Here is a 22,933-nt window from a genome sequence, read left to right as displayed (position 1 = left end):
GAAAAAACAATTCCGCCTGAGAATGTTTGAAAAAAAAATTCTCTTCTAAAAATGTTTAAAAAATAAGTTTTTCTCCTTAATATGTTTGAAAATTTTTTTTTTTCCTAAAAATCTTTGAAAAAAAAATTTTTTAGATGTTGGCGACGCAGCGGTTTTCTCCTGAGAATGTTTGAAAAGCTTGATGTGAATGTTTTTGTTGTATTTAAAGGCATAATTGAACCGTGATGTTAACAAGTCATTTTGAAATTACTAAAGTCCCAGTCAAGCCTTTTTAAACAAATAACTCAGGTCCAAGGTATCAGTTGCCCAAGTCAAACCATAATTAAAGCAACTCAACTTTAACTCAAGTCCTTGTCATAATAATAAAACGTTAAACTAGTTATTACAATTGGTAAACTCGTCCGATTTATGAGCAATAAATCAACGGAAAATAACGAAAACGCAATATAAATTGTTTTATGTGCAAAAATGAACACAAATATAACCTAATTTTGTTCGAAAAATTGATCAAGGAAAACGCCTTATTTTGTCATTTGTCCGAAAGACAAATGAGTCAAGATAAAAATGGAAACGTTAATTGAGCAAGAAATCAATGCAAAATACAATGAAGCGGTGAGGCACAATCTCTCGTAACCAAATTGACTTTAATGAGGATTCAGTTTTACTTCAATGAAGAATTCACTTCAGCGATAAGGACAATCTCTCGTGGCTATTTCTTAATAAGAGCATAACCCTACCAATATAAAATGATTCTGTGGTAACAGACCCTCTTTAAGCATGGTCTTACCTTGTAAATCGCAGTTAACGCCGGCACAAGGGATGTACACTTCACAGTCGGTTCCGTTATAGTTTGAAGGACAGGAGCAAGTGTAACCAGCAGTAGATGACGGCTCACAAGTTCCACCAGAGTGGCAAGGTGAAGAAACGCAATCGCCCAATGGAACGCACTGGTACGCCTCCCTGAATTACACGTTGTTTGTTGAAAAAAAACGCGTTAAAACAACCCTTAAAGAAATCAACGCGCAAACGTGTTTTGGTAAATTTTCTGAAAGTTTAAACCATGACAGCGGTTTCGGTTAAAAAGAACCCTTAGTCCGACTCCATCCAAAAAAAATTTAGAGTCCGGCTACGCAGCTCTGGTTTAATAACTATTTTTTTTTAATTATTAATAACCTAGAAAGAGTTTTTTAAAACAGTTCACAACGTTTTGAAAAATTATATTTGTGTTGGGTTCTATAATGAGGTTTTAAGATGGTTGAATGAGGTATACTGATAGAAATTTCTGCATCGCTAGAAGGGACAGAAATGAAGCCAAAAGTCACAACCATGTTAAAAAACAGCGTGTTTATAGATGTTTAAAGTCTTGACGCAATAATTTTCGAAGAAGGCATAAACATGAAACAAACCAAATAAAAAGTAAATAAAAAAAAATACAATAGGTGTCGCAAAAGAAAAACACAAATTACCCCCAATAATAATATAACCACGTTAACACTGACCTTTGACCTTGCGTCATGGTATATTAATGTAGTTAGAGAAGCAAAAAAAAAAAATACAAAAAGGGTTTAGCAGGAGAAAATAATACCCCCAATGGTAATAAAATAGTCACGTCCTCATTGACCTTTGACCTTGCGTCATGGATTGTCAAATGTATTTCTTTTGAATAAAAAAATCAACTTCACTTACCACACATCTTTGCAGAAAGCGTCACTCGGACAGGGTCGGGGGGCACATACGTCACTTCCCGCGCACCCCATTGTGACGTCAGAACCGGAAGCGGGACCGGCCTGTTGCACCCGCAGGAAGGGACTTCCCCCGCCGTCGGCCAGGGGCTGGGAATCCCCGTTTACGAGAAAGCTGAAGACGCATCCGTCCAGGGTTGTCGGCAAGCTTGAGTGAGGGTTGGTTGGAGCACCTCCGAGATAAATTGACTGAAAAAATATAAAAAAAAAATATATAAAGTCCATACAGTATAATAAATATTTTTTAGTAATATTTTTATATATCGTTTTTTTTTTCTTTTTTGTTTATAATCACCTCCTTACCTTTTATTTTTGAACTTCGAGGTAAATTGACGGAAAAATAAAACAAAATAATCGTTAGGAGTCGATAAAGCAATTTTTCCAGGAATTTAAAGTAATAAAATTTGTTAATTTTTTATCCTATTTTCTTTCTTTTCTGTTTAAATTTATTTTTTAACTTTATTATTACTATTTTTTTAATTTAAAAAAATAATAATTTAACATTAAAAAAAAAAAGAGTCCATACAGTATAATAAATAATTTTTGAAAATTTTTTTATATATATTTTTTTTATTTTTTTGATTAGAATGGCCTTCTAAACTTTTATTTTTATCTCCGAGCTAAATGGTCTAAAAAAACATCATTTCAAAAAAACAATTATTATTTAAAAAATAATGTCGTCATTTTAAACTAGTTTCTCGCAAGTTTAAAATCCCACTTACAGAAATCTGGGTCGGATCGCTGAAATTTCTCACACCGCCCCAAGCCCCGTCCGTGTACACCTCCTCCCCGTCCACAGCAAGCGTGATGACGTCACTACTGGTCGATGACGTCACTAGCAGCCTGACGGTGTGCCACTGTCCGTCATTGAGAGTTCGATCAGTAGCTTCGGAGCCGGAGCTGGCTTGGAAGAAGGTTAGTTTTCCCGTTTGTAACTACAAAAAGTAAAGATTGTGTTAAAATTTTGCTTTAGTGTTTTAAAAAGAACGTTTTTGGTTGTTGAACATTTGAGGCCGTCTTTAAATTGCCTTGATGTATATTTATAAGAAAAACTTTTTTTTAATAGAAAATCATTTATAGAAAATAGAAAATCTAGAAATCGTTGCTTCACTCAATTCCCTTTATAAAAAAAAACCGTTAGCAAGGCTATTTCGCTATATATAACCAAACGAAAACGTGGACATTTTTAGGACAGGGCTCTTTTGATGAAAAAAATCTTGCTAGCAGATCATTCTAAGCTTTTATAAAACTGCACGCGGCCATGAACCGTTCCAAACTAAAAAGGTTTCCGACCCCTGTTTTAGGGAATAACTTTGAAAATGACACAAAACTTTGAAAATGATAAAAGTATAAAAAACAATAATTCGTGTATAGCGTGACGAAGTTATTTTTATCTCAAAGCAACCAAATGAATCTTGTGAAGCAACTTACATATAAAGCAAGGTTGTTGCTTGCATCTTGGGCAACCGCCATTACGATCATACTGTCACTTTGGCGAGTGCGAAAGCGAACTTCGATCGAAGAATCTAAAAACAATCAAATAGAAACATAATTAGCTTGTAGAGGTTCATCTTTAGATGATCTCAGTAACAACGTTATCCATTTTCTTAAAGTTTTGACAAAAGTTTTGCATGAGAAGGCACTTTAGGGTTGTGAAAAGTGAGAATATGCTAAAAACATTTTTCTTATAAAAAATTCAGCAGAAATTGGAGCAATACCTACGGAATTTAAGGCATTGTTTAAAATTAAAAAAGGGGTAATGCGCAATTTTATGTTTCAGCTGTACCAATCATCATACCAGTCAGTGAGGCCTGTCGCCTTTTCCTCGAAGGTGCTTTAAACAAGGAACCGGAGCGTTGGATCTCGTCAGTTTGAAGATAATCCGGTAAAAACGAGTAAGTCAAAAAATTGGATTTCGGAAACCTTGAGCCGACCTAGAAAATAGGGTTTATTACAAAAAATTTGTGTTAAGTTTAACGCAAGGAATGGGTATAGGTTTAATTGAATATTTTACCTCGGTTTTATATATTTCAATAGCTATAATGATACAAGACATTCATCAAAAATTTACCGCATTTTAAGGTTATACTTCAAACAAAAAACGAATTCTCGTAAAATATATAAGGAAATCAGGAGTTGATCAAAAATAAATTATTATGTTGCAGTTTGAAAGTCCTGGAAAAAAATAAACTTAATCCTGGTGTTATACGTTTTAACCAGTCATAGGCCAAATGTTAATATATAGAGACAACTATTTAAAAAATCCTTATTTTAGATGTATATTTCCTTAGTTTGGATATAGAAATCACAACCCTTTTGCCAAAATAGCCGAATTTTGAATCTGTGTTATGCAAAATCTCCTTAGCTTGGATTTTTATTAAATCATAACGTTTATGCAAAAATAACCAATTTTTATGCAAAAATAACCAAAAGCAAAAATAACCAATTTTAACAAAAGTAAAACACCACGACACTTACCCTTGTATTCTGACAGGTCTTTCCCGATTTATCACTGGGACAACTGCAAAGAACTTCCGACCATTTATCATTACAACTGGAACCGGTTCCACAGACCATTTGGCCATCCTGGCCCACACAGGCGTCGCCCGTGGCCGCCTGGCCGCTGCGGACACACCCATCGACCACGCCCCCGTTCCGCACCACACCCGATGACGTCACGCTCGTGATTGTGACGTCATTTACGGTCAGGTGACGCAGGCAGCCGACGAAGTCGAAAGAGGAAACCTGATGGAAAAATGGATTTCGATTTGAAAGTTAGTATTTGGATTGGATTTAGAAAAAGTTCTTTTAAATAGAAATTGTAAAACGACAAAATTTTAAACTAAATCAAAATTTAGCATTAGCTTTGAGATCTTGATTAAGAATTGTGTTACGTTAAGCACGGGTTCATTTGTTATTCAATTTAATACCTAACTTTAAGGCTAAATTTAGTTAAAGATTTTTGAAATGATGTTAGACCATGTTAAATTAATACTTTTGTTTTTATAATGTGGATTTTGCGCGGTACATAAGTATTTAGAGAAGTAATAAAGTTGTTTTCAACGTTGGCCTAAAGTCCTAACGCAAGACTAAGGAAAAGGTAACGCAAAACACATCAAATCGAAATAAATAAATAAAAAGGATTTAAAAGTTAATCTGATTTACTAACGGTGGTATTTTAGCAAAATATAAATATTTCTAACAAATCCCAATTGGACTATAAACGAATCACGCTTAGCTAAAAAGACTTCAACCAGTTTAAGCCAATGTTTTAAAAGTTGTTTAAATATATAATTTACAAAGCACATAGTTCCAGTTACACGTTCCTGTTCAGCCAAAACTTTATGACGTAAACCTGCGTCACAATTCACCTGCAGCGGGTGGTTTATGACGTCGCTCAGGTTGGCCACTCCTCCGACCAAAAGTTCCTCTGATCCGAGAAGAGCCAAAGGAGCCTCCGGGAGTCCGGAGTGGGATTTGGATGCAGAGCAAGATGAAGAAGAGGTTTGGCATCCGTCCAACGCGACGCCCATTGATGACGCGTCGGTTGTCATGACGACTGTATGCCATTGGCCGTCGGCCAAGTTGCTACCGGCGCTGATGCGGTGAGTGCTGGGGATTAAAATATGTTAGATTTTTATGTTTTTACTTTGCTGATATTTTTTTGTATAAATTTTTCTATTCCTTTTCTTTTTTGCATAACAATTTCTTTGTTTCTGGTCTGGTTAACTATTCTTAGTATAAACAAGCCATATGTGGAAATTGAAAGTGTTAGGCACAGAATAACGTCCGGCATTTACTGCACAACTATCTATAACTATTGCAAATACAGTTGTAATCAACAAAATGCTAACCAAAAATTTGGTTTGGCCTGGTCGTGTCTGGTATGTTTCAAACCGTTTTTTGTCCAGAGATATATAGAAAAAAGTATAAATCATTGAAACTTCAAATTTTTAGACATAACGTGGGGTGGTATATAAATGGTGTTTAGTTTTTAGTAGAATTGCGTTATTTATCTTAATTTATGCACGTAAAACAATTTGCTCGCTAACATGTTTGGTTTTTGTTGTTTTTTAGTTGAGTTATTGCCCATACTCGGACGAGTTTACCAATTTTAATAGCTTGACGTGTAATTTTGTTGCCAATTACTTGATTTGAAGTTGACTTGCTCTAATAATGACTTGACGGAACCTTGACTTGGGTAATTAATAACTTAAAAAGAAACATGTTTTTTTAAAAGACTTAACCTTGACTTAGGTCATTTAAAAATTACATATTTGCAACACTGGAAGTTAGGAAATATTCGTTTACAGACACAAGTTATTAACAAACTGACCTCCCACTGCCGAAATTGTACGAGAGCCTCATCCTTCCCTCGACCAACTCAAGCGCGACGAAAGCTGATGACGTCATTGGTCCGTGGTTGTATAAGAGCAAGCTGTTGGCCGACACTGGAAGAAAAAAAGAAAATATTAACATTGAAGTTTTGCTTCCTATTTGCGCAAAATGCCGACCAGAAATGAAATATGGAATTGTTTTTCTGTATTTGACCAAGCATAAAGATTAAAAAGTAAAACAAGTCTGAAAACTAAATAAGCTGTTGTTTTTAAATAGAAAGCAGTAATATATAAACAAAACGAAAAATGTATAGGTAATAGTAAAAACAAAAACAGAAAAATAACCAAGAAAAACGATTAAACACAAACCATTGCGCTTGCACAACTGAATACGAAATAAAATTAAAGAACATTTTTTAGCTTCTCAGAGCTCACAAAGAAGCGAAGCCATATAGCAGGGAACCTGGCATTTCAGTTTTTATTTAAAGAAAAGGTAAAATTCTCCAAAAAAATACCCAGATTACTAACTACTATACGTGGTAGGAACTGACGACGCTAGTATGGCGAAAATATGTATTCCTTTAAAAAATGTCTGATCTTATTTTTACTCGGGTTTTTAAACTTGGTTTTATTGTTTCTATAGAAGCTAACATGTTTCAACGCAAATATCTAACCAATATTTAACAAATCCTCACCTGTTGCAAAATTGAAGGAAACGCGGTTTTCCGTGTGATCCAGATGGGGAAGTCCCAGGTAGGAAAGTGGGGAAAACCCTAGACTGGTCAACTCACAATTGAGTCCAAACGTGCCGAATGGACACTGACAGATGTAGGTGGTCAAACCGTCTGCAAAATGAATGCCAAATTAAACTCATGAACAAGTTCGGTTTTAGGTTCTAAATGGAACGTTTGAAAAAGTACAATGTCTATGTCGTTTTAAATTGCGAATGTAAGTATGCCGTTATAAACTAGTTTTTCAACAGAACATATTACAAAGTATATCTAAAGGTTCTCAAGCGATGAACTTAAATATATAACCAATGCATAGAACTATATGTAATGTTATTCTTTCATAAACTTTTGGTTTTTAAAATAGAAAGATTAATACAATAGAGAGCGCGCGCACCTTAATTTACTCACACAAGCACGTTCATGCACACGCACAAACTCGCACAAAAACAAACACGCATGCAGGCAATCACGTACCACAAAAAACACACACATAAATAAAAACACGCGTACGTACACATACACAAACAGAAACTTAAACACACACACGCACAAACACGCACGCACACGCACACACATACTTAGACAAAGTAATGTGCATAGAAAAAGACACATACACACAGATGTAGACTCACCAACACATGTCCCTCCATTCTTGCAAGGTTGTGTTTCACAATGGTCGATATCCCGATCGCAAGTCTTTCCACTGTAACCAGTCGCACATCGGCAAGTGAAGTCAGCCACGAGATCCACACAAGTTCCTCCGTTTAAGCAAGGCTGGGGAAAGCAGTCGTCTATCTCACGCTCACACAAGGAGCCTGTGTAACCTGGAAGAAAAAAATTGTATAGGTTTAGTGCCATTGCTTTTACACCTGGTGCTGTTAACCGGTTATCTTAAAACGACATTAAACGAATCTAAGCCGATTTAAAATCAAATCGAAGATGCAAAAATACTAAGTATAACAAATCGCTTTTGAAATATCCCGGTTCAACTAAAGATATTTGCAAAATACATTAATTCAAGACAAGGTAATTTGGAATTATCTAAAATATTGGTCGACTTCAATAAACAACAGATTCCGTTTTAAGTAAAGTCTGTTGCGAAATCGCTTAAGGCCAGGTCATTTAAGTTCACTATGGTTCTTTCAAAATAGCATAAGTATTTTTTGTAACAAATTGCAAGTTCTACAATAAATGTAGTAATTTAATAAAGGATCGCTACAAAAGAAAATTATAAACTTTTCAAATCTTTGTGTGGTGGCGGTATTTTGTCTAATCTTAATGACAAATTGCATTAAAATCTTAACAAGTTTTCCTACAACTGTGCTTTACCAGGCCAAGTGGAAAATGAACTGTTCAAGATTTTAATACAATTTGTCGTTAAAGGTATTCAAGCAGTCCCTACGTTCTCCTAATGCAAGTTATATTAAAAAACTGAAAGTCTAACGTAGTTATACCTGCAGCACATGCACATGTGAAGCTATCAGCTCTATCCTGGCATGTTCCGCCATGTTGGCACGGCTTTCGCGAGCATTCGTCAGTGACAACTGTCACCACGATGTGGACCTGAGTGACAAGTGACGGTGTCACCTTGCCAGGGTTCTTGACCAACGCTGTCAGGTTGAACTTGTCACCGACTGCTAAGCTGGCACCTTCGGCAACTGTCAGGTCGCCTGGTCAAAAAAGAGTGACAACAGGTAAGACTAGTGGTTCTCAACGTTTTTTTACGAATTCCTACCTTACCAGCCCAAATACTATTAACTTCTCCCTAGAAAAAAAACACAGGGTATTCTGCCTTTTTTATTTATTACTCTGATGTAATTTGGACGCGCTAATTGTCTAAAGTTCAGTTTGTTTGAACCTATAAGGTAGGTATTAATTTTATACTTATGTAAATTGCCTACATTGGTGTTTATTTCTTTAATAGCTGTAACTGTGAACAAATAATAGACTTAGATTATGGGCTTACCTAATAAACTTTTTACAACACCAACAATTACAGTTAAATAAGCTTTTCATTACGTTTAACCGATTAAATAACTTCTTTTTTATCCATTTTTCCTCCACAATTCCTAGTTGGAACAAACTTCCTCCCCCAATTTAAAAATTATCCCCTAGGGTAGCCAAGTGGCTCACTTTGACAACCACTTAGACTTTAAACTATTGTAAGGTTTGAGGACGCCCGATAGTTTTCATGGCTACGCCCCTTGGATTCGGCGGCAATGTATAGAATCGTAACACAATATCACTGTAGCCATTAAATCGGTTTGTCTGAAATAGTGGTTTTGCTATTATCAACCCTATATTGCATAGCGCAGAGTGAGGACCAGTTAATCATTTCATCCCTTACCGTTCGTAGAGTTGAGGTTGAACCCTTCACCTTCGCTCCAACCGCACAAAGCGTAAGTCACTAGTCCATCTGAACCGGCGTCTTGGTCGCTCGCGTTGAGCGACATAAGGATTTTGCCTGGTTGAAAATAAACCAAGGTAAAACACACTCTCAAAGATACATGAAAAAAAAGGAGAAAAAGAAAACATAAGAGAAAAAATAAGAGAGAGAAAGAAAATAAGAAAAAGTGGAGAAGAAGAAAAAATAAGAGAGAGAGAGAGAGAACAGAGGGAAATAAAGATACCTAGTCGGATTTAGTTACCTGGTCGTGAGTTGACGGATGTTACGACGTCATAGTTAAGTGACGTCAGTTGAGGGGGGTACTCGTTGACCCCCAGCACCTGGACAGTTAGTTGGGCGGTCGACATCACAACCCCGCCGTTTGAAGCCCCAACCTTAAAACGAATAAGTTGAAAAGTTAGTATCGTGATGCAAATAGTACTAATGTTGATACAAGGCCGTTAAATTTAGTATTCTTAATTACAGGCGTGAATAAAAGTACATTTAGTAAAAAAATTAAAAGAAAAACACAGTCAAACGTATTTAGTGATCAATAATTATTTAAACCAAAAAAGTAGTCTTCTGAAATCGTAAATCAGGGTAAATTAGTTTTTGACCGAATTTGAATAAGTATTCTTAAACTTAGTATTCTGAATCACATGCGTGAACATAAATACTTTTAGAAAGTAAAAGATAGCAAATAATACTTAATAATAAATAATTATTATTAAAAAACAAAAAATAATATTCTGAAATCGTAAATGGGGTAAAATAGTTTTTTCACTCAATTTCAACAAAAAACTTAATAAGTACTAACAATATATAGAACCTGTTTTACAAACCAGTAATAAAGAAATCAGTCGTAAAACTTTAACGAATGTTTTACAAAAAAACGGTTTTACGTCATTTCCCAGTGATGTACCTGAGTTGAGTACGAGGTGACCTTCTCGTAATCCAAGGTCATGCCCGAAGCGAGGTACACGTCACCAGTTAACGCCCTTACCACCAGCTGGCGCTGTGGATTGGCGCTGTATTGAATTATGGAGTTGGAATCCAAATCTGTGGCAACCATTCTAAAAAAAAAACAGTTTTAAAAATAAAAAAATGCAATGGCTTCGTGAACTTTTTAAATTGGTGTCGCTTTTTTACTTATATATATATTTTTTTTTTACTTATATAATATATTTGTTAGAATACGTAAAGTCAGAAAATACATGTTTTTTTAGCTGTGATGTAGGCCTACTCTTGACCATAAAAACTACATGTATTTTAAACACGTTATTATTTGAAAATAGAATGCATTTTAAACTTAACATTTTTCGCACAATTAATGTATTTTAAACATTATAGTTTTTGGAAAAGGAATATATTTTAAACATAATATTTTTCGCAAAGGAGTGTTTTTCAAAGATTATGTTATTCGTAAAATAAACGTAATTTCGCGATATTCCGAAATGCCAATCTTGATCTTAAATCGGCGTGTTAAAGAAATAAAAACAAATAGTTTTTATGGTAAATTCTGTCAATAACAAAATATTACACAAATGGCTAAAGTCAGGTAAAGTAACTTTGCCCTAAAGACTCAAAATACCAAGCAAAATTTCCTTTAAAAAAACAATAGTTATTGGACAGTAAGAGCAATTTGAAGGGGGTAAGGTGAAAATTACAGTAGGGACTAAAAATTCAACTTAAAAATATTTAAACTTTCTTCCGTCCCGAAAATTTACTTTCGTTTTCGTAGATACTTTAAAATCACATAAAAAAAACAAATAAAACATCGATTTTTGGAAATTTCAAAACGATCGCCTTAACAACAACCTTGTGATGACTTTAGACGGGGAAGCCCCCTCCGATACGTAGGCGGTGAACGAGCTCGCGTTAAAACGAGGGGGGTTGTCGTTGACGTCACTAATTTGGACCAAGACGGAAGCGTATGCACTCCGAGGCGACACCGCGCGGTCAGTGGCTGAAATACAAATATAAATCACCTTTAGTAAATATTCTATGGCATAGTAGCAAAACGCCGTACACGTTATTGTATTACAGTGTATGCCTTTAGTTGGTTACTGTATTTATTGTCATAGGTCAATTGGTATCTTAGAAAAGGCAAATTCAAAACTGTCGGTTTATCCATAAATATAGCATTTTCGCCGTTCTTCAGGGCAAGTTAGGAATAGTGGTTTAACAAGCAACTGGCGTATTCCTAATAATTACAACAAAAGCATGTATAACACGACGTATATGTGACTGTTGCGCTATAGTAATATTATATAGTAAATATATACTTATATAGGAAAATATATATTTTTTATAAACCTAAAATTGGACCACTCTTTTATGTTATGGCCACCACAATGACAAATCATTAAATAAATGTTGTACTTCGGCAATTTCCAAATTTAAATAAAGGCTGCTTATAAAGTACATTCATAGACTATTCAAAGATTAATTTTTTTTTAAGACTTTTAGTTACATAAATTACCTACTAGTAAATACGGTAAAGACTTAAAAACAACTTACGGAATTTTATGGTAAAATGATTATTACTTTTACACATAAATAGTACGCAATGAAATTTAAGCTAATTAGATTCGTATGGATGGTTAACGGGACTACCTATGACGTTTATGGTGTATGACGTCACACTTTCGTAATCGATGACGTCAGAAGTTCGGATTTCACCAGATTCTTGGTCGATGGTGAAAGGCAAGTGAGGATCGGCAAGCTTATAAGTTACCTGGAGCAACAATGCAGTTAAGTTTTTGTATAAACAAAATATAAAATAAAACTAACTTAAAAAAATTGAAAGGTTAAAGTCACATACATGGTTCCGTTAAATATTCATGTTATAGGTAAGTTAGCAGCCAGCACACCATAAATTTACGGAATTAATTTTAAGAAACCAGGAAAAAAAGTAAATATAATTAACCAGTAACCAAAATATTTGGAACCAGAATAATCATTTATTTTAAGTACATGGAACCACTTTAACCAGTTAGTTATTAGAACCAGTTAAACAACTTTGTTAAAGCAATCAGTATAACAATTTATCTACAACTGCCTAATTTCAACCGGCATCAAAATAATTCACCCACACGCTCGCATAAACCTAACCTATATTAACCAGCAACCACAAAAACTGGGTTACAGTACGAGCCTAACCATTCAAATAACCAGCAACTCACCATTCCATTAATACCATCATCTGGGTCGTTTGCAGTGAGAGAGAACACACGGGCGCCCACTAGTGAGTCTTCTGGCAATGCTGGGGCCGTGTAAGATTTCGGATTGAACGAAGGTCTTCGTAAAAAATGGTTGCATTATGTTTTGTTAAAAAAACTGTAACCAAACAACGTAAGGAATTTTTTTTGATGATGTACACTGCAATATGTAATTTCCTTGGGTAAAAATCGAAATAAAATTTAATCAAAACAGGAAGTTACAATTTTTTAGGAAATAACCCTAATGCTATGACAATTTCATTCATTAAATAAAGATAATTCAAGCTCGTATTAAAACGTCTTAATCAAGATGATGTCGATTTACTCGACCCTTTAGGCATTGCAATTCAGTAAAGGCAAAAAACGGTTTCTTTTCCAACTTACGCATTAGCATTAGGGCCTGAAACTTCAAACACCAGTTGTTTGTCGGTGAAATCACTCGGGGCACCATTATCCGTGGCCCTGACCTCTACCGTGACCTTGGCACCACGTGCGGGCAGAGGACGTGTCAAGGTCAAAACCCCGGTGGCGGAGTTAATTGCGAAATAACTGGAGTTTCTCGGATCAAGTAAACTGAATGTGATTGTTGAGTTTATGTCGTCATCTGTTGCCGTGATGGTGAAAACCTGAGAAGTACAAATAAATCAGACAAAATAGTTTAAAATCAACTTTTAAAAATCATAAAATTCTTAGTGACAAAACATAATCGCTAACATCTATAAAGAAATACATAAGTATTTTTCTCTTTTATAAGATGCCATTCCAACATCCAACCCTAAGAAGGGCGGGTATATTATTTTTTTGTTTCTAAGAAATTTGAGATCAATAAATTAAATAAATACAAAAACATGAAATGATTTTTTTAACTGTTGTGACTCTTTGAAGTAACATTATTTTAGCGATTTTCATAAAAAAATCGATTACGTGCCGTTTAATAGAAAGGCTATAGAACACTTCAATTACTTTAAAACAACATTCGGATCTTTAAAACTGTGTCATTTTAAACAAGCAAACTAAAATTGAAAGCGTAATTTGCATTTAAATTCTATTGTTTCGAGCTTTTCACGCTTTGCTAAACTCAAGCCTAGTGCAGCTATAGAAAAACGTTACGTTATGGAGCGATTTTTACACCCAGCTCAGCTCAGCTGTAATTTAAACGGGCCTTAATACACTTTAGCAAAACGGGTTTACCCAACTGGGGAATTACCTCATCGCCAGGAATTGATGAATGGAGCACAGCGATTGGTAGAAGCAGCTTTCCGAACTTTGGCGGGTGCTGATTGGCCCGCTTCACTGTAACGTAGGCGAGTGACGTGGACGTAAGCTGGCGGGGATTCCCACAATCGGTGGCGGTCAAAGTCAGAATGAAGGTCAGAGGACAAGAGTTGAGAAAACCTAGATTGAAAATTAACAATTTCAAAACATAAAAATCTTGTGATAAATATTAAAAAACAAAAAGTAAAATAAAATTAAATATATATCCGAACAAAAAAAAGTTAAAAAAAAACATTTTGAACAACATTTATTAAAAAATCGAAAATGTTCAGACTGCTACCGACTTCCATGGACCTCGATATTCTTACTACGTCTAAAAATTAGAAAAAAATACAAACCAAACATTAATCTAACTAATCAACTCAAAAAAATAAAAGTTTTCAAAAACAGTTTGGACCATTTAAAAACAAAAACTACACATTTTTAAGCTTGTTAACAGGAAAAAATTCTTAAAACTTTTTAAACAAAAGCGTTAGAATATAATAAGCTAAAATCAAAATTGAAGAAAACAAGAGATTTCAAGGGAGTATTTTTTTAAAAATGGCACATTTTTAAAGACATTCAGAGCCAGATGTGGCCTACCACATGCCGCTTGGAAATGACTAATGTTTCAAAACGCAGCAAAACTTACCGGGTATGGTGTTGCAGGTTAGGGTCCTTGTGGAAAATATTTCACCGCTGGTGTGGTTGATCGCAAACATGTCGCTGGTATTACGTATCGTGTAGATCACCTGCAACAAAACATAAAGGGTTGGCATAAAAACGAAACTCTAGCACTCTGACTTATAAGTCAAAATCAAATAGGTAAGAAATAAGCATGTTTTTGGATCATTATCTGTATCTCAAATTATCAATTTGAAATTCTTTCCTCGTTTCAAGACATGCAATTAAATGTCGATTACAAACTGCAAAGGGCGAAAGGTTAAGTCGTTCCATTTAGAAGCGTCACGTTTTCCAGATCGAAAAACTTACCCAAATAGCGCAAACGAAACAAATGTCGGCGTCGACGCAACACAACAATTACAAACTACAAAGCGGAACGTTTTGGTAAAACGGTTCCAGTCATATTCAGACACGACAAATGTTCTTCGCAAAACATCGCGCCACCAGAATTATCAGGAATAGCCCTCATTGGACATTAGAAGAGGCTGGGATTAGTTTTTTGAAGTGTATTATCAGTTGTGTAGTTTAAATTTTACTTGTTTTAAATGTTAAACTTTAGTTTCTCTAAACTATTGTCTGAAAAACAAATGTTGGTTCGTCGACTGAGCTTCTTATTGCAGCGTATGTAACCTTCCTTATGGCTATAGGGCGATTGTTGTTTGGTCCAAAATAGAATTATATTGTTTGGAGTATTGAAAACACCAGAATTCGGTTTCAACTTGCATTTACGTGCAAACTAAAACTGCAATAACAACTAATCCGTGTCACCTGGGCGTATTCTCCTTCGTCCGCGTCCGTAGCGCTAGCGTTGAGGATTAAGCTGCCCTCTCTCGTCCCGCTTGGAACAGAGGCTTTGTAGATTTTCTCGAGGAACCTAAGCAAAGGTGAAAGTTGAAAGGTCGAAGGTTGAAGGTAGCGATAGTTTTGGTCGACCTCTTGAATTGAAACTCGGTAGTGGACTTTACATTCTGGCAACCTTAAGCGCTAATTTTCTATGAAGCTAATTCCATTGTGGGACATTAACTCTCAGCAAAAACTTCATTAGGTAATTTGGACAAGTGAAAATTAAATTGAGATATTGTGAGGAGATTTAAACGATTTTTTTTTTCACTAAGTATTAAGTTCGTTTTGAGGGGATTAAAAGCCTTGTGGACAAAGTTGAAAATTCATTTAGGAATAAAATTAGTTAAAATTTTGGTTTATGGGCTATACCTGCCTAAATACAATGTAAGTTATGGAAAAACCAGGTGGTAATGTCAACGTTTTCGATTTACAACACTGATGTTAATGGACAAAACGTAAGTTATGAGAAAAAAACTAAAAAAAAACAGTTAATAGAAAAACCTAAATTCTTATTAAATAGGATGATTTCAGTTATACACAATATACTTGTTATTGCCAAACGCGCTTGTTTCATTTAAAAAATGTATCAATAATAATAAATTAAACGTCTATTTTGCTGTTTTATAGCAGAGTATATTCCCAACGTTTGGAGCTAATTCAAATCTTGTGGTACATAGATAAAAAAATTAAAAGTTAGAACGGCTCTTACATAAATCATTGAATATTCAGCAAACAGAACGTAAGCCCAATCAACACTTACCGCGGCGCTTGGTCGTTTGCGTCTGTGACCCGAACCGTGACGGAGAGGTCAATCGACCATGATGAATCCGTGACGTCAACACGAAGGTTGTGACTGAAAAGAATCGAATCCATGCAAAACATCACGAGAAAAACACTTTTTTTTTAAAGCAAGACAAACGAACTGGCCCTTATTTATATTTCTTTTGTCTAGGGCAAAATTTAATAATTATGGCCTACACAAAAATAAATGCACAAAACAAAACAGCAAAGCACGTCAAAAACAATTCATGACAAAAATGAAATTACTCGAAATTAGAAAGATTATGGGATTTATTTGCCCACTGTTACACAGCTTCAAAATTAAGTCTAATGATTTAAACGATTTTATACTAGGTTATCTAAAAGTTCTTAAAATTGAAAAATACACCATTTTTCAATCTAGATTAATAAAACTTACACAGTTTTGTTTTCGCGATCCAATGGTTTGTTAAGCGTAATAAGACCAGTAATGGCGTCGATTTTGAAAGTGTCGTCTGAACTGTCGCTGAGACTGTAGCGGGCTTGCGAGTTCACTTCACTGTCGTCATCAGTTGACATTGGCTGAAACAGAACAAGAGAAACGGTGAATTATTGCTTATAATAAAATAAAAATAGTTCAAAATTGACTTGACGGTTCATTAAACACATGTCTGTGCACATTTGTCTTAATGCTAAAAAAGTTCTAAATTTAGGGCCGTTAACCCCCTTTAACTCATCTGTGTGGTTAATTCAATGACTTGACTCAAGTGCACTTACGCCTTAAAAGGAATGTTTTTGCTTTTAATAAAATTAAACATGGTTCAAAATAGACTTGACTGTTTATTATACACATGTACATTTGTTCGAATGATGAAACTTTTGAACTCCGGCGACGTTAATCCCCTTAAATTTAGTTGTCACTGTTTTGACTTGACTCAACTTCAGTCGTTTCGGTAAAATGTCTTGACTTAAGTCAAGTCTTTTGGACAAAATGACTGGACCCAAATCTTTGAGTAAAATGGCTTTGGGTAAAAGTGTTTTCATTTCACACTTTATAATAAAATTGAGTATTTATATCAATCTTTGCACGTCAAACGATTAGTTTGCCACATGTTGTTTTTCGTCGTTATTTTTTCGTTGAATTACTACTCATCCTATAATCGGACGAGTTTACCAATATTAAAGGTTTATCTTTATTTTTTATATCTATATATTTTTTTATATGATTTGACTTGTTGTTGACTTGCTAAGGTATTTACCAAATGACTTCACTGGTCATTTCAAAATGACTTGTTACAATCCTGCAGAATGGTAAGCCACGAATAACGGGACTTGAGCAATTGATGACGTGAAATGGGGCTTGGCTTGTTGTTTTTTAAAAAGATTTTTCAACGGCATACTGCAGTGTTGTAATGACTTAAGTCATAACTTGACTTAAGTGAACTTAGGTCACTGTTTCCAAATGACTTGAAATGAAGTTGACTTAAGTGTTTTTGGCAAAATCACCTGACTTGACAAGTTTTTAGAACAATGACTTGAAATGAAGCGTTTTCATTAGACGTTTTTTATATAATTGGTTTGTTTATCTCAAGTTTTTCCAAAAAAATATTTTGCGTTTTTGTTGTTTTGTAGTTGAGTTATTGCACAGAATTAAACGAGTTTACCATTTTAACTAGTTTTCTTTTCGTTTGCCTTGACTTGAAATTGATTTGTTCTAATAATGACTGGGTCTTGACTTGTTATTTATTTCAAAAGACTTGATTTGGACTTCAGTCATTCCAAAATGACCTATTTACTTGTTTACAACACTGCCTGATACCAAGCTAATTGGCATAACATAATGACGTCACCACGTTACCTGTATGACGTAATCACCGACCGACGCGTCTTCACTGACGTCAGTGCTGTAAAGTCGGTCAAAGATCGGCGGGCTGTCGTTGACGTCGCCAACGTAGACTTGAATCGTTGTGCGCGTCGTGAGGTGTCGTGCAAGCTGGTCGGACGCTTCGACCACCAATACGTACCTTGGACATAAAAGAAGGATAAGATTGTTTCTTCAAGTGTTTAAACAACTGTGTAATGTCTTTTTTATATAAAAGTATATTTTCTGTAGGTTAATTAAAAACAACAACTCATGTAAAAAGTAAAAAGGGATAAGAAAACGTATTATTTTAAAAGCTGTTTAAAATCAGTTTAACTTATAGTCTTGAAGTGTAATAAACTGTGAAATAAGAGTATATTATTACACAGCTTCACAAGTTGTGATAAGATTTGCAAAAAAAAAAAAATAACAAAAAAAATACAAAAATTGAATTTTCACAATGTATAGACGAGAAGACCTCAATTTCCATTCAAAACCATTTACAGATCTTGAACTGCAAAAATTTAAAGATTGCATCATAAAACAACTTCTGTCATAGGCTAATATTCTTACGTCTCTTGGATTTCCCGATCCAGCTTGATTCTATTCCTCAGGTTTCCACTGGTTGGATCCAACCTGAACTTTTCAGGACTTTCGCTTAAATCTTCCACCAGACTGTAAACCACGTTATCACTGTTACCTGAAGAAAAATATGCAAAATGTTAAAGATACAGAAGCTAGGCAACTCCCGCCTCACAACAGTTGTACTGTTGGTATTTAACAGATTTATTCACAAATCAGGTGTTTTCAGGAAGGTGTAACATGACAAATTGGCAAGGTAAAACTTTAAAGGAAAATTAAACAAGCTGTGGTGTTTTATTTTATTAAAATTTAAACAAACAAGGTATCACTAATTTTCAAATATTTACAAAATTTAAAACAGTGTTACTCAACCCATGGGACGCGATCCAAAATTGGGTCGCCATTTTACCTAGTTGGGTTGAAGTAGTTTCATATGGTTAAATATATTGAGATTTGTTCTCAGCGAGATTTTTCTAAAATTTTCGAAAATTGCCGAAGCCTTGCGAAGACAAGACCAATATTTAATAAATTTTATTTTATTGATGCTATTATCTTATTTCTTCTTGTTCACTTTAAGCTTGAAAAAATTCAAAGTTTAGTGAAGATAATTGGGTCGCTAAAAACTTTGCTATTTATTTTCGCTCTAGCGCTCAGTAATTGGTTTGTCGCGAATAAAGGAAGAAACACTGATTGAAACTATATTGAAGTAAATAGGATTAAAATAAATTGCCACAACCCTATACCAAAGGATTACAAACACTTGAAAATTAAAACAAATTTGACCAAATCACATTAAAGTAACGTATTTATGAACGACCAATATCTAATTAAAGAAAGTTTTGTTTAACATATTTTTGAACAGGAAATAAACAGAAAACTTTGAATAGGAAATATTAATGCGTAACCAGTACTTTAAGCACTATAAACGCTCACCTGTGTCAGGATCAACGGCTGATACGGTTACAATGTTGGTGATCCTATCTTCATCAACCTCGGCAACGTAAAAGTCTTCGGTGAACACCGGGGCTTCATCATTAACGCCAGATACCTTTGGAAAGGGAAATGATCAACAAATAAATCAAAGATAAGTTTGTTGACGAAACACTATAAAGAAGTATGCTGAGATGTTTTCAAGGTAAGATATTCGGTGTTTTTTTTTATTGCCCATGGCTTATTTTCAGTTCATTTGATCACAAGAGATTACTGACTTAAGTTTTTTAATTTTTTTAGCGGTTTGATTTTTAGTAACATTATTCTTTTTTTTTTTTGATTAATGACGTTTCAATTTAGAAAAAAATTCCAAACAAAAAATATATTTTCCGAGAAAGGCAATTTCTAAGGCCTTTGGCTGACCGCAGTTTAACGGTAACAAGCCTGTTTGTATGGCGTTTTCTAGTAAACATTAAAACAAATTTAATATGCTATTACGTTTTCAGTAATCTTCATATATTCATTGTTAACGGTATAACTTTTGAGTTTCATTAAATAAATACGGGAAGTAAATGAAGCACCCATAAACCCAGTACAGTAAAAACCCTACTTAATGAACAAAATGTCGCTCATTTAATTCTACCAAATACGTACCACATATCCTATTGACAAAGCCAACAAAGTCTTTAACACAAGAACGAAGCGAAAGCTACCCGAACATAAAGCTTTTACATAAACAACTTACAGAGATTTGTAACTTTGTGAATGAGGACAAATTTGGTGACCCAGAGTCCCTTGCTTCAACGAACAAGTTAAAAGTATCGAATTCTTCGCGATCTAAGGCTGATGCTTGTCGAACTTCGCCGCTACTTGAGTTAATGGTGAATCTGTTGTTAATGTTTCCACCTGGAAAATAGAAAAACTCCAGGTAAATTTAAAGTATTATATTTTTTGCTGGAAACAGACGATGTTGAAGAATTGGAGTGAAGAATTTGGAGTTAAAATAATAGCTTACTACGATCGAGTCGTGCGAAAACCCAACTAATAAAAAAAACACAGAGTGGAGTTTTTCTTGGATACCGCGATCCCTTAATAGCAATCACTCAATATAATCGATAATAAGTTTTTTAAGCGGTGGGTATATTTAAAGCGTAAACACAATTATGTCCAACGTTGTCTACTAGACTTTAAAATCGCTTAAAGACCTTTTGATTGGAAGCATAATGATTTAACATTGGAGTAAGACGAACGATGAACAACATTAGTCTATACACGTGCAAAATGCTACCTAGCCTACTTCTGTATAGGCTTTGACATTCTTACTGCCTTATTGTTGTTTCTGCCAAATAATACAGGCCAATAGTTAAAAACTAAAAAAACTTAGTTCAGCTCTAGAAAAGATAAACGCTTCATGTAAACCTTTATCTTAATGTTCTCCCGCTAGAAAGTGAAACCACGTAATAAAGTTGGAATCTTTTAATTAACAATTTTACAAATCGCCCTTAGATTCTTTTGTGTGCGAATACGGGTGTCACAAACTCGTGAAAATTGTTTCTAAATCAAATAGGCTCACAGTTGTTTCAAGAGAAGTAACCTTATCGTATTTAATTGGTCTCTTACCACCTTGAAACTACAAAAACTTAAGGTAAATTTAGAGTATACTAATGTTTGGAAAAAAACGTTGAAGTCGCTATAAAGAGGTTATATCTGGCAACATTTCTAGGACAATACGGTGATTTCCACAACAGGAAACCGCAAACCCTAATAGAATAAAAACAATCTTATGACTTTTATTAACCTTGATATGTTGCACTTTGCTGCGTCCTAAAAATTTCATAATAATTTTTTACATAATTTTTGTTTTTTTTAGGTAAAATTAGAAAAACAGTGTGAAGACACTTCTTAAAATTCTTTCCGTCCAATAACACAAACTATTCTTTCAAGAAGAGTAACCTTACATGTCATTACGCACAATTGGAACGTATTTAATTGGTCTCGAAAAATTCGTTAAGTATTTTGTCCACGCCGGTAATTAAAATCGAAATTTGCGGTGGTTCTTGACGAATATACAACAAGTTTTTCCAAGAAGTGCTTCACAAAAACGCACAATCATTCTGAGCATCAATCTCTTGATGTAATAGCTTAATTGACTTACTCTACGGAAGTGTTCATTAAGTACTTGAGTGCCACACACGATGAACAGCAAATATGGAGACGATGTTTTTTCAATAAGCTTTCAAAACCGCGGCTTAGGCTTTGATGAAAACGGTTTTCGGAACGTTTGTAATTACCGGATTGCATTGGACAGGTTTAAAGAGGGAATTTTACAGCACAACATGTTGTTTTTTGAGGTTTAGTCATATGTTGACAGTTTTCAGGTTGTGAGATTTCTTTTTTATTCAAACACAATAAAGTTTCTTTAATACTTAATGTACTGCATAAGTTAAGGTGGCAAAATATAACAACACTCTAGGAAAGTTTGCTTAATTTGTCCTTAATTTTGGGGGCTTTTTGATATTTTTCTTCAATCATGTTCTTTTAAAATGATGGAGTTTTGTTAAAATAAGGAATAACCCCATGATTCTTATGTCAAAATAAATAATTTATCTGTTGAACAACACCAAAAAAATATATTAAAAACCACTTTGAAGTGCAATTAGCAAGTAGCAGAAATTGCAATTTCTATAACAAAACGAATTAAAAAACAGGAAAAAAACAAATTTAATTTAAAAAAAAATATTTCATATCCACAATGAAGTACCGCATATTAATTACAAACAAAATAATGTAAATGTCTCTTACCGACAATGTAGTATCTCATCTGCCCAGCGTTGATTCGGCTTGTTTTAGCGCTGAACAGAACAGCCGTGTTGGGAAGGAGGTTTTCTTGAAACTGGACGGTTCTTGGGTTGCTCACGAACGAGGGGTAAGGACCCACGTTCACCTCAACGTTCACCCTTGCTTCTCGGGACTTTGGGGGATTACCTTGGTCTTGGGCGACCACCTGGGATTAATTGATTAAATCGAGATTGAGTTTTGATTTTTAATTCAACTAGAGTCAATCGGCCCCTTAGGGTAGCTGGACTAGTTTTAGTATTTCATGAATTAAGACTTAATAATTATATAATTTAAAAAATGAAATTAATTAAAAAAGGGGTTTTATTAAAATAACGATATGGCGTCTTCTTCTTAAATGTATTTAGACACTAGAGTTTCACATTTGTTGGGCTGAAAATTGTCTGAATTTATTTTATATTACCTGAAATCAATTGTTTTTAAAATTTATTTTAGATTTTTAGTGTCCAGGGTTTTTCGCTATGGCCATGAAAATTTTTAATTTTTTGAATCAAATAAAGGTTGATGCCGGTTAAAGTTTCGCATTCTGAGTAAAACATATATTAACAATATGTTCTATATTTTATTCTACATTATTTAATATTTCAAGTACTCAGGTCAGCTTGTATAGAGGCTAAAACACAACTGGTACGTTTTTTTTTTAATTATGCCTAATTTTTAACATATTTTATTTCAATAATACCTAACATTTTTTCTAAACAGAGGGTTGAGGATTTTAAAATGTATATTTTTATATCATATTAATTT

The 22,933-nt window shown here is 34.4% G+C and overlaps 1 protein-coding gene across 1 annotated transcript in view; it reads right to left on the bottom strand.

The window, feature by feature from the left end:
* The window catches only part of LOC146158173 (protocadherin Fat 4-like), a 78,501-nt gene that overhangs the window by 7,631 nt on the left and 47,937 nt on the right, over positions 1–22,933 (bottom strand). The window contains exons 26-53 of the mRNA XM_083383846.1: positions 22,133–22,334; positions 20,076–20,236; positions 19,334–19,448; positions 18,392–18,518; positions 17,816–17,981; positions 16,397–16,539; positions 15,959–16,051; positions 15,124–15,229; positions 14,324–14,423; positions 13,625–13,812; positions 12,802–13,043; positions 12,382–12,496; positions 11,813–11,933; positions 11,015–11,162; positions 10,119–10,269; positions 9,459–9,591; positions 9,158–9,274; positions 8,265–8,480; positions 7,443–7,634; positions 6,775–6,924; positions 6,079–6,193; positions 5,114–5,354; positions 4,221–4,487; positions 3,541–3,676; positions 3,174–3,268; positions 2,465–2,677; positions 1,687–1,931; positions 788–960 (exon numbers count right to left, since the gene is read on the bottom strand). Of these exons, the coding sequence (XP_083239972.1) occupies positions 788–960; positions 1,687–1,931; positions 2,465–2,677; positions 3,174–3,268; positions 3,541–3,676; positions 4,221–4,487; positions 5,114–5,354; positions 6,079–6,193; positions 6,775–6,924; positions 7,443–7,634; positions 8,265–8,480; positions 9,158–9,274; positions 9,459–9,591; positions 10,119–10,269; positions 11,015–11,162; positions 11,813–11,933; positions 12,382–12,496; positions 12,802–13,043; positions 13,625–13,812; positions 14,324–14,423; positions 15,124–15,229; positions 15,959–16,051; positions 16,397–16,539; positions 17,816–17,981; positions 18,392–18,518; positions 19,334–19,448; positions 20,076–20,236; positions 22,133–22,334 (4,471 nt within the window). The remainder of the gene's footprint in view (positions 1–787; positions 961–1,686; positions 1,932–2,464; positions 2,678–3,173; positions 3,269–3,540; positions 3,677–4,220; positions 4,488–5,113; positions 5,355–6,078; positions 6,194–6,774; positions 6,925–7,442; positions 7,635–8,264; positions 8,481–9,157; positions 9,275–9,458; positions 9,592–10,118; positions 10,270–11,014; positions 11,163–11,812; positions 11,934–12,381; positions 12,497–12,801; positions 13,044–13,624; positions 13,813–14,323; positions 14,424–15,123; positions 15,230–15,958; positions 16,052–16,396; positions 16,540–17,815; positions 17,982–18,391; positions 18,519–19,333; positions 19,449–20,075; positions 20,237–22,132; positions 22,335–22,933) is intronic.

Source organism: Ascidiella aspersa, chromosome 3 (genome assembly GCF_963924565.1).
Source record: "Ascidiella aspersa chromosome 3, kaAscAspe10.2, whole genome shotgun sequence".
Taxonomy (NCBI): domain Eukaryota; kingdom Metazoa; phylum Chordata; class Ascidiacea; order Phlebobranchia; family Ascidiidae; genus Ascidiella; species Ascidiella aspersa.
Note: the sequence above shows the minus strand (reverse complement) of the source record. Positions and strands in the feature narration are given on the sequence as shown.